Source organism: Schistocerca piceifrons, chromosome 7, assembly GCF_021461385.2.
Source record: "Schistocerca piceifrons isolate TAMUIC-IGC-003096 chromosome 7, iqSchPice1.1, whole genome shotgun sequence".
NCBI classification, from domain to species: domain Eukaryota; kingdom Metazoa; phylum Arthropoda; class Insecta; order Orthoptera; family Acrididae; genus Schistocerca; species Schistocerca piceifrons.
This window is the reverse complement of record NC_060144.1, coordinates 217,448,078-217,465,213: the sequence shown is the minus strand read 5'-3', so window position 1 is coordinate 217,465,213 and position 17,136 is coordinate 217,448,078. Positions and strand designations below refer to the sequence as shown.

Genomic DNA, 17,136 nt, shown 5'->3' with positions numbered 1-17,136 from the left:
CAGCTTTGCTCATGGTGAAGACAGCGCTAAAAAACTAAGTCTCAAAAACTTGATAGATTAAATTTTCAGAAATTTTTCACCTATAAAGAGAAATTAACTGAATTTGAGACTATACAGAATGTAATAAAAAATGCTCATGGAGAAAATTTCTTTCTTCTATATCGGCTATGGGAATGTTATCAAAATGAAAACCAAAAAAGAGGAACAGGAAGTTGCTGAAATCACGCCAGATGCCAATGAGTCCCTTTCCAATGAAAATCTGAACATTTCAAATCCACAACATGCTGCAAGTAAAGAAGCTACCCAGAATTCATCAGCAAGAGATGACACAGAAGACAGGCCTACACCTATAGTAATTAAAACTCCAACCAAATGTATTAAATAAGTGCTTCTGTGGCCAGAAATGCCAAAAAGGAAAGGAAATTGTCAAGTGGAATGAGACCATTTGGTTTTAACCTCAAGAAAGTGGAATGAGCTGCATGAGAAAAAGGTAAAAATGAACGAGGACGCCATGAAACAGAAAGAAAAACAAATGCAGGAAAGAGAAGAGAAGAAAATGCAAAAACAAGGTACTGAGCAAATTAAGAAGAAGAAGAACATGAAGAGAGATACCAGCACTGTGACAGAGCTGACATCCCAAGCTAAGCATTCAGAGGTTGAGAATGCTCCATCTTCTACACGTGGTTGCATGAAGAATAAAGAAAAAGAGTGTCATGGAACGTGCTTCAAATATACAGGGTTATTACAAATGATTGAAGCGATTTCATAAATTCACTGTAGCTCCATTCATTGACATATGGTCACGACACACTACAGATACGTAGAAAAACTCATAAAGTTTTTGTTCGGCTGAAGCCGCACTTCAGGTTTCTGCCGCCAGAGCGCTCGAGAGCACAGTGAGACAAAATGGTGACAGGGGCCGAGAAAGCGTATGTCGTGCTTGAAATGCACTCACATCAGTCAGTCATAACAGTGCAACGACACTTCAGGACGAAGTTCAACAAAGATCCACAAACTGCTAACTCCATTCGGCAATGGTATGCACAGTTTAAAGCTTCTGGATGCCTCTGTAAGGGGAAATCAATGGGTCGAACTGCAGTGAGCAAAGAAACGGTTGAACGCGTGTGGGCAAGTTTCATGCGTAGCCCGCGGAAGTCGACGAATAAAGCAAGCAGGGAGGTAAACGTACCACAGCCGACGGTTTGGAAAATCTTACGGAAAAGGCTAAAGCAGAAGCATTTCTTAAACAGGAGATTGGAAAACCGATTGATCGGTCGTGGTGGAGATCATGATCAACAATTCATGTCATGGCCTCCACGCTCTCCCGACTTAACCCCATGCGATTTCTTTCTGTGGGGTTATGTGAAAGATTCAGTGTTTAAACCTCCTCTACCAAGAAACGTGCCAGAACTGCGAGCTTGCATCAACGATGCTTTCAAACTCATTGATGGGGACATGCTGCGCCGAGTGTGGGAGGAACTTGATTATCGGCTTGATGTCTGCCGAATCACTAAAGGGGCACATATTGAACATTTGTGAATGCCTAAAAAAACTTTTTGAGTTTTTGTATGTGTGTGCAAAGCATTGTGAAAATATCTCAAATAATAAAGTTATTGTAGAGCTGTGAAATTGCTTCAATCATTTGTAATAACCCTGTACAAGAAGTGTTTCTTCCAAGAAGGGATATGAATGTAATGACAGTAAAAGAACTTTTCCACTCTACATGTATCTCCAGTGGGCATCAAATACATACCCCATATGATCCAGATGATGATCTTTTTTATGCCATAATTGTTGCTTGGTAAATGATAGTGTTAATACTGATGATTTTGATGACGACAGTGATTTCTCTGAATCAGTGGAATAAATTCTTACATCTTGCATCACACAAAGGCCTATACAAAGCAGTTCTTTAGAAATAGTACTCACAGAAAGGAAGGGACTGAGAACAAACTCAATTTGGTGTTTCTGTAATTCATAGTTGTATTTGTAGACAGTGTTATGTGATGTAACTGAATTAATGAGCTGTTTTCTTTTTTTCATTTTTCTTGATTTTCTTACATTTTACCTTCTACTGCAGTACCAAGTATTATGAACAGCTTGTGATAGCTAGTTGTGAGTAATAATATTAACAATAATAAGTAATGTTGATACAAATTGTGAATGCCAATGACTGGTATTATGTGGATGCCAACAACTGGAAAACTGTGCCAATAACTGGTAAAATTTTACATATTTTTAAGCAACTTTTTCACATGGAAAATAAAGTATAAAACTTTTGTAGTTGTAGAACAATGTTACTTTAATATTAGAGTATGTTTTGCGTTAGAATTATACTTCAAGCAAGGCAAGAGTTGAAGATACATAATTTATCCTACAAATATGTTCTTAAACTGCCAATAACTGGGTGGTTTACCCTACATTCTTTCAAATCGGATTTATATTCACTTGCTACTTGCTCAATGAGTCACAAGACCCTGACTAATCTGAATGCCTCATAATTGCTACTTTTAAGCATTTCCTGGAATATAACGTTAACTCTAAGCAAACAAATTTTACCTATTTCACTCCAATCTGATACCAACACTACATATATCTGCACATATATCATGTGTTTTACAGAATACTGCACTTATTCAGCCTCAATGCTAAACAGCAAAACACTGAAACCATCAATTTTTGCAATTGAATTCAAATTCATTTTGACAGATTATTTCAGTGTTCATAAGTAGACTTTTAAATACTTGGGTAGGAATGGGTATGAGGACTAAAATAGCTCAATAATAATCTAATATTTTCATGGTATTCTGCAAGTTGGTTCTCATGTAACCACCCATCAATTAACACTTAATGATTTTCAAACACACTGATGAGCTCCTTGAGTTGAATGTCTTATTAAAGTGATCTACTCACTCACATGCAGCATTATTTCTTTCCATTCACTGAACCTATATGCCATTTTATGGAAACTGTTTTTTTCCCTGTTTTGGAAATAAATATAACAGCTTCTTCACTATGGCAAAAGTCTTCTTCACTCATAGCCTATGATGACAATTTGTGATACTGTCACAGGAGAAACGGTCAGTATTAAGAGATATATCAGGAACAATCATTCAAAACAAAAAGTCTGCTAAACACTGGCTCCAGAATACAGAACTTAAGAGCAGTGAGCACGTCTTCATTTTCAATACTGTGAAACAAACCTCTTCTACTGCAAGCTCTTTGCTTTTCATATTCTGAGAGGTGGTGGTATGGACCCAAACATGAAAAAAATGTCCTGTGAACATGAGTAAAATCTATGAGCACTTGTTCATTTTCTGTACTGTGAAACATCTTTTTCTACAGAAGAAGTGCTCATAGCTCTTAAGGTATGCATTTTAGAGCCTATGTTTACCAGTCAATTCTTTTTTATTTTGGTCCATATTACCTCCTCCCAAAATACGGGAAGCAAAGAGGTTGCAGTACAAGAAATTTCTTACACAGTATCAAAGATGAAGAAGTGTTCATAATTCTTAAGGTATGGATTTTAGATCCTGTGTTTACTAGGCTTTTTAGCTTTCATTCCTTTCACGTTGCTGAATATTGATCATTCCTCCTGGGAAACACTGTGTTACAAGCTAAACCAGTGTGAGGCTACTCTGACAGTCCATGCTATGTGTCTATCATACTTAAGATGTTGACATTAGTTCCTCTCCCTTTCCCTGTTATCAACCATCCACAACTAACATCCATGTGACAATGCTACTGTATAAGGTGCTCATCCGTACTTGTTACTTAACTTGTAATCCAACTTATAGATCTCACTGGCAAAACAGACTAAACTAATCGTAAAGTTACATTCTCTATACTATTTCTTAATTGACATGGCTGCTGAAATTTAATTACGAGGAAACAGTCATCGAAAGATTGTCTACAAAGATAACACAAATTTTTCTGTTGCAGAACAAGTTTTATGCCTCTCCTACAACTCATATAGATCCAGATACAATTACTTACTAGAAGACAAACAGCTAAAGAAATAGGATACTCGGAAATCAACAAGGAATTTTACTAAAAAAAATTGGCATTTAGAATAACATTTACATGTGGTAACATGCAAAATTATAACCACAGAAAAGTAACAGTACTTTCAATAGCAGCAACATACTGAAGAGTTAATATTTGCCGAGAGGTGCAATATGAAACAGAATTAAAAGAAAGCTGCAGAAACTTGATAATATATTGGTCTGGCACAAAAGTTTGTAGCATTTTTCCATAAATTGAAAAAATGCAACAGATACATATAACAGAGACTTAAGTCAGCAATAATATATTCTCCTTCACTATTTACTACAATATGTGAGTGCTGAGGTAATTTTTCGATTCTGCAATTGTAGAAATCACTTGATTTTGAGGCGAGTAACTCATGAGCCATGTTTGGAGCACATTCACATTTGGAGTACTGCATTTAAGTGACTTTCATCAGACCCAGAAGTCTTCCTGAATGTAGAGAGTCAGTAATGTCAAAAAAGTCCTTCTTAAAACAAGAAAACCATTTCCTTGCCATGCTCCGCCTAATGGCATTATTCTCATACATAGCACAGATGTTTCTGGCTGCCTCCACTGTTATCACCCCTCTAATGAACTCACACAGAAAAATATGTCTGGAATGTTCCAAGTTCTCCTCTTGGCATTCCATTTTCTAGTGTCTGCAGTACCACTCACTATCTCCAAATGGCAAAATAAACAACAGGTAAACTCAAATAGCAACAATTTATTACAAACAGAAAATGATGACTGATAAATAAACCAATAGCAACCAGAATACCAACATGCAAAACAAAAACACTACAAACTTATGCACCAACCTTCTGCTGTCTGTTTCCCATTTCCTTCCTTTCCTCTCTTGTCAACTGTCACCCTAATCCCTCCTCCCTCCCCAATATCTACATTGTATTCCCCTTCTGCCAACTCTCTCACACCCCCAATATCACAACAAACCATTATTTTACTAAGGCCTTCTTCCCACTGTTCTGCACCCCTTTGTTCTGTCAGTCTTTCTCACTCCCAGCAGGCAAAATCCATTGCTTGCATACCACTGCTTATCTTCTATATGCATAAAGTCAAAGAACTGTGTGTGTGTGTGTGTGTGTGTGTGTGTGTGTGTGAGAGAGAGAGAGAGAGAGAGAGAGAGGGAGGGGGGGGGGGGTGAGGGGGAGAGACAGCTGTTGTCTCCCATCACTGCAGTTTATGAATTCTTATCCCATTTCACTTACTGATGACTGAATCAGATTTTTATTTTTAATCATTATTTCTGGTAGTTGGCAACAGTATGGTCACCAATAAAATCTCATAAATTCTCAGAATCATAGTTTGGTCCATACACTTCATTATTCATTTAGATTTTTAAACACACTCAGATTGTTTTATTTTCTTACAGGACCATTTTATACTTCCATTTCTTTCTACTTATTGTACAGAGAAGAAAACTTTAAGTTCAGAAACTTGAAATTTTGCAAATATTTATTAGCTGGTGCCTAAGTACTTTACACATGCTTATTTAATTCGTGCAACTGTTTTATTTTTATTTAGTATAACCTGAATATTGAATGAAATATCACTCTGTTTTTATTGATGACCTATTTCAGTTAATTATATTTTTTCACTCTTACGTGAATTCAGTTTGCACTGAGTGCTATCTTCCATGCACTCTTTGATGGTATTCTCAAAGCCTGCTTTATACAACACGTTTTTAATTACTCAACTTCAGAATCTACTCTGTTTCACTTCACTGTTTGTATTCATTTCTTCCTATTCCCACAATGTCCGCCCCAATAGCTGAGTGGTCAGTGTGCGGATTGCCGTCCCACAGGCCCAGGTTCTATTCCCGGCTGGGTCAGGTATTTTCTCCACTCAGGGACTGGGTGTTGTGTCGTCTTCATCATCATTTCATCCCCATTCGGCTCGCAGGTTGCCCAATGTCGCGTCAAATGTAATAAGACCTGCACCAAGGCGGCCGGACCTGCCCCGTAAGGGGCCTCCAGGCCAATGATGCCAAACGCTCATTTACACTCACACAATACTCATGCTGTTCTAGTGCTCTCAACAGCTCATCCAGTGTTATGCACGGCCTTTCATTTATAAACATCTATTACATCTCCATTTCCATACATAATTCCCAACAAAGAAAGATCCAGTTTGTAAAATTTGAAATTTTGGTTCATATTCTGAATGTTAAAAGTATGGAATCTTTATTTTTAAAAACATACAATAAATTTATCCGCCTGATTAAAAGAGCAATGATTTTCATGCAATATTTATAAGCAAGGAGCTAACCATACTGATACAAAAAGGAACTTGAAAACTACATAGAAAGGAAGCTCTCCGATTATGCCATAAAAAGGGGGGGGGGGGGGGGGGAGACAGGAATTGGTAATGTGTTATATGCCAATGCAATTAACTTTTTTTTCTATCTAAATTTATATATTTAGCATTACAGCAAGTACTCAGTTGTAAAATACCAGTATGAAACTATTCTCAGCGTGGATTATATTGTTATGTTTAAGTGTATTTTATAAGATCCTCAGCATCACTGCACCATGTACATGCACTATTGAGAAAGTAAGTACATGACTGACAAGAGCGATATGTGCTTCATAACTAAACTTACACAGTGACTAGCTTCTTATAACACAAGTATGTCTAACTATAGTTACATGTACCACATAACGCTAAACATGGGATAATGCACTAACACATGCAAAACACTAAACGATACAAGCAGGTTAACTAATTTTCTCCTTTAATTCCACAATATGGTCAATGTACAAATATTTAATCATTTCTACATTACAATGATCATCTACTTTTCTTATTTATACACTACAATGATCATCTACCCTTAAAATGTAACAAAAATAATATTGCACTACCCTCATAAAAATACTTTAAAATATAGAAAAGAACTGAGCAATGGCCTGGAAGATCATTCCACTAACTACTCTACTCACATTCATCCTACAGAGCAGTCCTGCTGTGACATGGCAATATTATTGAACCATAAATTAACTACTTTCCTAAACTGTGTTGTATGGGCCTGTCTATTGCCCATTTATACTTGCAGTACAAACAAATAAATTTTAAATTGTCTGCCTAGCAGCAGTGGGAGAACAGATATGCACAAAAGTTCATTTAGAACAGGTGGTTCATGTCTTCAGTTAAATCAGGGGAAAGATTTAGAGTAACTTGATGACTAGAATTAAATTTGCTGAAATCTATGGATTATAGGCATGTAATCAACGAAGATGCATTTGTATGAAATGATACCAGTGTAAATCATTTAGATATGCTAGAACTACATTGTAATGAGTACGACATGAGAAATGAAAACTGTCACAATTCATGAACTGTTTATTCATATCAATTTCTTATGTTGCAGTTTCAGTAGAAAAGCGTAATTTTTTGGGACTATTGTAATATAATTTTACTTTGAAGCATCGCACAGTTCACTTTTTATTCAGAATTCTGTGACTCTCCTCTCTACTATAAAAACAAAATGATCAAAGGAAATCCAGTTTTGTAAGACTGGCTGAGACTAGCTCAAAATAAGTAACCATGTCACAGCATACAATGATGAAACACATAAGGAAAAGGGGCAGGAATAAAGGCACTTAGTTTATACCTCCATGTTCACTTGCCCTGCTTTGCCGGCCTGCTGCTTGTTCTATGATGTCGTTCAACACCATCACATCTGTGTGGAAAAATTAAAGAGATTGAAGAAAGTGCACAAGAGGATAAAAAAGCTGGTGACACACTAAAAGATTAAATTGTGACAGATTCAAACAAGCTTTAACCACAATAGCAATACCTGTACAAAATAACAGCTGTGCATAAATAAAATTGCACTGCAGAAAGGCTTGCTTTTACGTATAGTACAAATTAAAATAAACATTACACAGTGTTACACACTGAAATTGTGCATTTCTTACTAAAAGTCTCTCTTAATCATTTATGTGCAAGAAATATTAACTCATATTAAAAATAATGATGTAGAATAATAACCGTTCTGATAAATGTGCTGCCATTATTAACTTAGCTACTGAAATCAAAAGAACTACTATTCTTGGGTAGCTGTGAAAACTTTAAGAGAATTATATATCTTCTGTCTTCAGAAATCTTGATTATGTTCTTGCATCTAAGAGTCAGTAATGAAAGACACCAAAAAGATTAAGTATCTGATTGGAATATCAAAATTAATATTCTTACATGTACTGATTTTTATTTAGCTGCCACATTATGATGCAATGTTTCAATACTCAGTCCACTGTAAAGCAATTTTTTGTACTTCAGGTGAGTGAGAAATTCAAGTAAAGTTCACAATATAGCACAGATAATAACACACTTGGTGATTATCTCAATGGTCCTCCAAATGCTACTTTCCTATCCCTTCGCATTATAGCTAAATAATTAATACAAGATCACAAAAAAAAAAAAAAAAAAAAAAAAAAAAATGGAAAGTCCCTGGTGGAAGGAGTCACTTTATACGGGGTGTATACGTGGACGAGGAAATTAAATTCCCGGATTTTTCCCGGGTTTCTCGGTTAAAAATACAATTTCTCCCGGATGAAAATACACTTTTTCCACGTTGCATAACAGTATACTTTCCCTTGGAACTGTAAAACTTATTACTACTTACAATGGTTGTGATTTTATACAGTGGCGTAGAATTTCCCAGCATTTTAGAAAACGAAACTCAGAGGAAAAAAGACGTATTGGAAATGTGTCTGATGTACAGCAACATGTACACTGCATATTTTCGTATTAGGAAAGTATAAATTCGAATTCCACCAAGCACCGCATGTTACTTTCTGACAAAAATAACTTCATTGTTCTGCAAGGGCCGGCCGGGGTGGCCGAGCGGTTCTAGGCATTACAGTCTGGAACAGCGGGACCGCTACGGTCGCAGGTTCGAACCCTGCCTCAGGCATGGATGTGTGTAATGTTCTTAGGTTAGTTAAGTTTAAGTAGTTTTATGTTCTCAGGGAATGAGGACCTCAGAAGATAAGTCCCATAGCGCTCAGAGCCATTTGAACCATTTGTTCTGCAAGGCGATTAACGTTTGACTGTCAGAAAGGTGGAAACAAAATAAAATCTGAAACTAATAACATATTTTAGCCTTCTGTAATTATGTGAGCGTATTTTAATTCACTTGATTGCTCCCGGCCACAGAAATCCGTTTTGTTTTCATTTGACGTGAGAGCAATTAACGAAGAGGAAACAGCAAAATCACTTAAACGTAAACACGTGGAGACTACCACTTCTCCACCACAACTCAGACTGCTCTGTGCATCAGGTCCGGATCTACGATATTTCTGAACCAGGGCAGTATTTGATAGTGGCACTCCCCCTCCCTCGAGCGTTTGAGGTAGGACGCCAGATATTTAAAAAATCGACTTTTCAAAAATATCTTCATTTTGTACCTCACATCTCTCTAAAGAGTCTGATAGATAAAACATATATGTTCACGGGAATGTAAGACATGTTATTTGGTCTGTGTGCCGAAGAGCAATGCCACGCCTCTTCACACAGCATTCTTCCATCGCACTTCTCTGTATTTCACTCTGTGGAATTCATACGTGTAATATTTTGTAATGGGTGCCATCAAGCTATATTCAGGCCAGTGAATATTAAAATGTCCTGTGGTGCCTCTCCTGCTCCCAGTCAGCCGGTTTGACATCCTGCCCCTCTTTAAAAGAATCTCGCAATTAACACTGGGTAGGATTATCTGTAACCAGTAGAACAAAACTCTTCAGAAAATTTGCAGTCTTTACTGCCTATTAGCTAATAACTTGCTGTTTTGTGTGACATAAAATTAAATATAGGATACATAAAACAAATAAAGACATGAAACAAGCAAGACGGTACACATTTCTTCAATCCTTAAGTCCTTGCTTTTTTTTTGTCTCTCTAATCTTGCCACAGCTTTATATGGCGTACTTTCCTTTCTGGAAAAGAATCTATTACTTCATCAAAGTTTGTCAACATTTTGCTACATGAAAAAACGAAATTTTGTTGTCTACTACTAGAAAAGCTGTTAATACAAGTAGTACCCAAGACTGGTGTGGTTTCTCGATCTGTTTACGTGTATTTTGCCACTGTCTGCTAGATAAAATGACATAGGCCAGCCTAATATTGCAGCAATTGCTACACACACCAAATAAACGGGACTGTTTTGGCACAAATGGTCATTTTTATAACAACGCGACAGAATATAATGCACGAAGTACCAATGTCAAATGTCTGTTAGGCCTACTACAAGCAAAAAGTTTGATGTTAGGAAATAATTTTACATTTCATTCATACTCTCTAGCTTCTGAAGAAAAATATGAATTTGCCCCCCCCCCCCCCCCCCCTCGAAACTGCCACCCGGAGCAGATACCCCGGTTGGTGATCCCCGCCCCCTAGTTCCGGGCTTGTTAAGCATACGTCGATCTGGCAGCTTAGGCGCATCAGTAAAATGTTTCTGGGTAGCATCTGGCTGCTTGCTGCTATTGCTTATACAGTTAACTGTCACACTTCTGTAGCCAGAAGCGGGAGAAGGTACTACTCATAACGCGACTCAACTCCACATGGGCATAAGCTCGCTTGCAACTGCTCATACGAATCTAATGTAAACAGTTGTGACGTCACGCTCAGTCGAGGCAATTTGTTGTTATGAAACATTGCATAGTCTTCCTAAAGCCTTTGACACATTTTGCTGTTGGCAGACGCTTGTATGAGCACTGTTTTGTTCTGGTATATGGTGCATTTCCCTTGCAACTTAAGTTTTATTTTCGTTTTTTTTCTCTCGTTTGTGTTTTATTGCTGCAGTATTATTCTGCAGTAGTGAGATACAGTAATATTCTTTCTCAGAGTATTGGTTCTTACCAGCCAAAGTTACAAAAATTTAATGGAAAACTAAAACAATGAAAAATTCCCAGAATTCTAAAAAATTCCTGGGTTTTTCCCGGTTTTCTCCAGGATGGAAAAATTCCCGGGTTTTTCCCGGATCTCCCAGTTGTCCTTTGTTGTATACACCCAAAAAGATTTAATACTTGCAGCCCATGCTCTCAAAGAAAACACACACACACACACACACACACACACACACACACGCATGCATGCTCAGACCCACGCAAGCATAACTACACACCCATCTTGCAGCACAACTAGTTTAGGGGTTTGTGTAGAAGAGAGGAATAAGAAAGAAGGGAAGTGTACATCCAAGGGGGCTGATGGCTGTGGACGGAGAGGCAGCAAGGGAATGAGATAGAAATGTGGCACCAGGTGAGCTTGAGATCACAGAGAAAATATTGTGGGTGTAAAGAAATGGATATACAGAGTGAGCAAGAATGAAGTAACATTCACAAGTGTGTGTAGGAATGTAAGACAGATATGGGGGCAAATGAGTGTGGAACAGAGGATAGGAAAGATGGAGGTCAGGAAGGCTGCAAGATAGAATAATGTGTTAGATGAGTATCTCATGTTCAGTTGCGTGCTCTACTGCTGAGTGGTCAACTTTGCTCTTGGCCATTGTTTGGTAGTGGCTAACCATTCACATGGATTGATCACTGATTCCTACAGAAAGAAAAAGACTGATCTGCAGAAATTTTCACAGCTGGCCCTGTGTATTACAGGGTAGGATACGACTGTGTTGGACTGGAATATGATAAGCAGAATGGAAGCACAGGACAGGTTTGCATCTGAGTCTTTCTCATATGACAAAGAGTTGGGAAAATGTGTAACATAAAGATGGAATACGATAATTTGTAGATTGGATAGGCAGCAGAATTTTACTTAGAGGTGGGAAATATTTTAAGGAGGACATTCCTCACTTATGAACACGATAACGATGGTCATATTCATTGTGGAGGATTTGGTTAATGTATTACATACTAGAGTGATGCTGAGTAACTTGTTTGTACAAGGGTGGTCTTGGTGTTTCCACTTTCCTATCATATTCCTATCTTGTACCCTTGCTGTCACTCCCTCCTGTCTGCCAGTCTCTCTTTCCTTCCCTTCTCTCCTGTCTCTCTCTGTCTATCCAACACAACATCTTATTCCAGTTACGCTGAAGTGCAAAGCCACATCAATGATATTATATGTTTTTAAGTGTATTAGCTCCAAAGAAGGCCACTGTCCGAAAGCTTACCAACAATTTCATATAATCACTTTCACATTGATACCATTTGATTTACTTGTCATTGTTCTCTCACCTCTACAAAAAGTACTCTGTCATACACTTTAATTTTACTGAGAAAACTAAGGTTAATTAACAACCTGGATGTACCAAACTCAAGGTCACAGCTTAAATATTAAGCAAGAAAAATGTAATTAATCAAAAATAAACATCACGTATTGGAATATAAGTTAAAAGCAATGCTTTGTTATGTTATGTGAATTCCAAATTAGATCAGCCACGTGATCCCGCTTAACATATGAAAACAATTACAATTTCCCTGTGGTCTTCAAGTATCAAGTAATACATACATATTGTTTCTAAGATTATGTGATAGAATGAAACAGAACTCATTTTCAAACTTTACAGTTAAAACTGTTTTACGTCAAGAGATACTTACCTATGCAGTACTCAACTTAAACAAGTCTGCTGTGACAGGCCACAATTTTTTTCTGCAAACATCCGACACATCTATCTTGTCACTTTGTTGCAACCTGCTTATTATATAGTGACAGTTTCTGCAATGGCAACTTGTTTTAAATGTAGAAAAATGTAAGTTAATGCAGATGAGTAGAAAAAACTACCTGATAATGATCAAATACAGTATTAGTGGTGTGCTGCTTGATGTTGTCACGTCAATTAAATACCTAGGCATACTATTGCAAAGTGACATGAAATGGATGCACCAAGTAAGATTTGTTATAGGAAAGGCCGATGGTCAACTTCAGCTTACTGGGAGAATTCTAAGGAAGTGTAGCTCATCTATGAAAGATACTGTGTACAGAGCACATTTACAACCAATTCTTGAGTATTGCTCAAGTTTTTGGAATCCCCACCAGGTCAGATTAAAGAAATACATCAAATTAATTCCGAGGGATGCTGTTAGATATGTTGCTAGTAGATTTGATAAACATGTGAGTAACAGGAGAATACTCCACGAACTCAAATGGGGATCTCCAGTGTGATGAAGATATCCTTTTTGTGAAACACTATTGAGAAAGTTTAGAAAACCAGCATCTGTGACAGACTGCAGAATTATTCTGCTGTCACCAGTAGACATTTTGCATAAGGACCATGAAGATACGAGGGTGGTTTGAAAAGTTCTCGGAATCACCACGAGAGGTCAGCGCTAGCGCAATGAGTTGGTCACATATGTTCATTGAACTATTGTCTGTAAACACGTGCCACATCAGTGCTCTTGGAAGAGAGCTGTAGCGGTGACATGTCTGTTGTTGTTCCCACGTAGCGATTTGCGAAGGTGGAAAAAATCAAGATACGTAAAGAAAGGTATGAAAGTAAAGGACATTCATGCTGATTTCCAGAATACACTGGGGGACTCTGCTCCTTAATATCCAACTGTTGCCAAGTGGAAAAATGAATTTAAATTTGGATTGGAGAGCTTAGATGATGATCCATTTAGTAGTCAGCCTAGATGTGTCACTAAACCAGAAATCATTGCAAAAATGCACAAATGGCCATGGAGGATCGCCAATTTAAAGTGCGTCAAATTGCTCACACTTGCCAGATGTCATCTGAAAAGGGTGTATCACATTTTAACTGAAGAATTAGAAATGAAAAAATTATCTGCAAGATGGGTGCTGTGACCCTTGACATGCGCCCACACACGTGTGCCATTGCTATGGCAAAATTACACGAACTAAGGTATGAATTGTTGCCACACCCGCCTTATTCACCTGATATGGCTCCGTCTGACTTCCATCTCTTCCCAAAAGTGAAAATTTTTCGTGGTGGATGAAGATTCACTTCAAACGAAGAACCGATAGCTGGAGTTGACAACTATTTTGCAGGCCTGGAGTAAACTCATTTTCAAGATGGAATCAGGGCACTGGAACATTGTTGGGCCAAATGCATTAATCTACAAAGAGACTACATTGGAAAATAAAAAAAGTTTCAGTGATGTAAGTATTTTTTTTTTTTTTTTCTATTCTGTTCTGAGAACTTTTCAAACCACCCTCGTAAGATAAATTAGGGCTTGTAAGGAGGCATACAGGCAGTCGTTTTTCCCTTGCTTCATTTGTGAGTGGAATAGGATATGGTATGACTAGTAGTGGTACAATGTATCCTCTGTCCTGCACCATGCGGTGGCTTATGGAGTATGTTTGTAGATTCATATGTAGATGTATTTAATAACCAAGTGGTTTAGCAGGGAGTAGCACTAAATGTTGGTGGAACACTAACTTCATCGATATAAGATGCACTAATTGCCAGAATATGACCATGTTCTCTGTTTGGTATTCTACTAATTTTCATAGTTATAAATGAAAGTTTATAGGAAAATATAGTGTCTTTGCAGATGACACTAATATCACTCTCAACAAAAGAGCTGAGTGTAACACACAAATGCGATTCAATATGTACAGTCATTAACAATTATGGGCATATTACCTAACAACAAATGACATTCTGTTCCAGTTGTATCAATAATTTGTCAAATATACTTGGTTCATTGATTAATTTTAGATGTTTCATTGAGTGGTGATACAGGTAATATTTTCAAAGTCCATACTTAGGTATCAGCTATAAATTTATGGAAAACCACAACAGGTAAAAATATACATATCTACTGCTCAGAAGAAGGCAACCTCAGTTGTTAATAGAACCCATCCCATGCCATTAGTCAAAAATTTATATTTCAGCATTTTTCCTCGTGAACTACATTGTCATTCCTTCTATTGGGACAGGGGTTGAACTTCCAGAAAGGACAGAACAAACTGTTTCAAGAACTGCTCATTGGTACATTGGTTTGGGTTCATTCCTGTTATCAAGAAGGGTAACTGAGCACATGAACACAACTATGAGCCGATACAGTTGATGTACATCTCCTGTAGCATTATGGGACATATATTGTAAAACTACAATCATTTTGTAATTTAAAAATCTTCTGAATAAGAATCAACAAGGATTCCACAGAAAAGTATCATGTGAAATGGCTAACTCTGTCCAGTACCCAAATAGCATGAAACAGTTTTAAATGTAACACACATATCACCAATGCTATACATCTGAAAATGACCTAAGGCCAAAACTCACCAGTAATATACGTTTAGTACAACAAAAGCACATTGAAAAATAAAACTAACAGCCTAAAATGGTTTTTATATGGTTTTATTATTCATTAGCTAGTTTTGTTCCATCATAAAAATTCATAATGCAGTAGACAGAAACAATATGTTAATGACGTGTTCCTTGGCTTGTGAAATACATTTGATTCTGTTCCTCATGTCTGCCTAGTGAACAAAATAAGACCTTAAAGAGTAAAACATAAGCTCTGTGTATATATGACACTGTTTGTTATTGATGCTGTTGTGTATAGGGAAGTCACAATGACAGAACACTGCAGAAAACTACAATGAGGCCTGCAGGGACTGATAGCTGTCCTACAAATTCAAATGTAACACATCTCATGTAAGATGTTGGAGAGACACATTATTTTTTGATTATCCGATTGATGATCAATACAGAAAGAATCATAAGCTACAATATGTAGTAGTATTCACATGAAATGGTTTAATGAGGAATGACTACACAAAACTAGTTCTATGAAAAGCTGATGCCACTTTACAGTTCGTTGATAAAATTGTAAAGAAATTCAATTCATACAAGAAGGAAATAGACAAAATTCAAAGAAATACTAGGTATTTTATTATAGGTTACATTAGTCATTAAAATAACATGACCAAGATTCTCACTGAACTCCAATATGAGAGTTAATAGAGTAGTGATTCACATCATGGAAACACATACTGTAAAAATTCCTAAAAAGGATTCATGCCAGCATTTGCCAGGAGAGATTTAGGGAAATGATGGAAAACAAATCTGGATGGTCAGAGGCAGATTTGAACCATTTTCCTGATGAATACAGGTTCACTGTCCTAAACTCTGTGCCACAAACTCATACAGAAGCTGATTGACTGCGGCTTTTCCACCATTACATTTATGAATAGGACAGGATAGGATGAGGGGCAGTAGTATACAATATAAGCTGCCTTGAAGAGTAAAAATTTAGATTTAGATATTCCAGTGTCAACATAGGTCAGTTTTTAAACAGTATGTCAACAAAGTTAGAGCAAATCTGTCTTCCACTTTTTCACATCAACTGTACTGACTTCAACTGCAGGGACATGAAGAGGACCACTACTCATGAGGGAGAAAGCAAATCTCCGATCATAGCCAACTGTCAGTCACGTATACCATTTGGATTTTTCTGGAATTGCATGTTGGGCGAAACACTGCAGAAGTATGTCATGTTGTATATTCTCGTTATATGAGAGCGCCTAAGTAAATTACATGTGAGAGAATTCATAAACAAAGGGTTTGTTCAATTTTTTCCATATTTAAATTTTGTTTGTGTCTTCTATCCTTTTTTGTGTTACATTTCATCTTTTTCTGACATGAATACTGATGTGGATATTGGGAAGATCATCAAGAGATTCAGAATGCTATACCAAAACAATGGAGAATTTTTTCTTTCTGACTACAATTAGTGTATTTGTATATTAAACTTTTCTTGTATATGTGATATCATAAGAGACTTAATAGCTACAGTTAATGTTCATGATTAAGCAGTTAATGTTCAAGATTAAGCAAAAGAGAAAGACCATTTCTCCATTATCTGCAGTGTTGGCTGGCATACAAATTTGTACTATTGCTGTCATCCCTATCTTTTCTATGATAAAGCATTCACTAAGCTGTTCATAGTAGCTGACGACTAATTGTTAGACCTACTTCTGCACTAGTTATAACCCTGTACTCAGTTAGTTAGTTAATTTGTTACTTATTCCACAGATCAGATTCATCATAAACTTTATGATGTGAAGCACGTAAAAGAACAAACAAAGTATGCTTACTTACAACTAAAAAACTTAAGAATTAAAAACAATATTAATTTGTCTACATTGTAGCCATTTATGTTAGACATA

The 17,136-nt window shown here is 36.9% G+C and overlaps 1 protein-coding gene across 1 annotated transcript in view; it reads right to left on the bottom strand.

Annotated features, from left to right (window-relative positions):
- LOC124709134 (sodium channel protein para) overlaps window positions 1-17,136 on the bottom strand; it is an 878,324-nt gene that overhangs the window by 352,626 nt on the left and 508,562 nt on the right. The window contains exon 15 of the mRNA XM_047240797.1: window positions 7,661-7,729. Coding sequence (XP_047096753.1) covers window positions 7,661-7,729 — 69 coding nt within the window. The remainder of the gene's footprint in view (window positions 1-7,660; window positions 7,730-17,136) is intronic.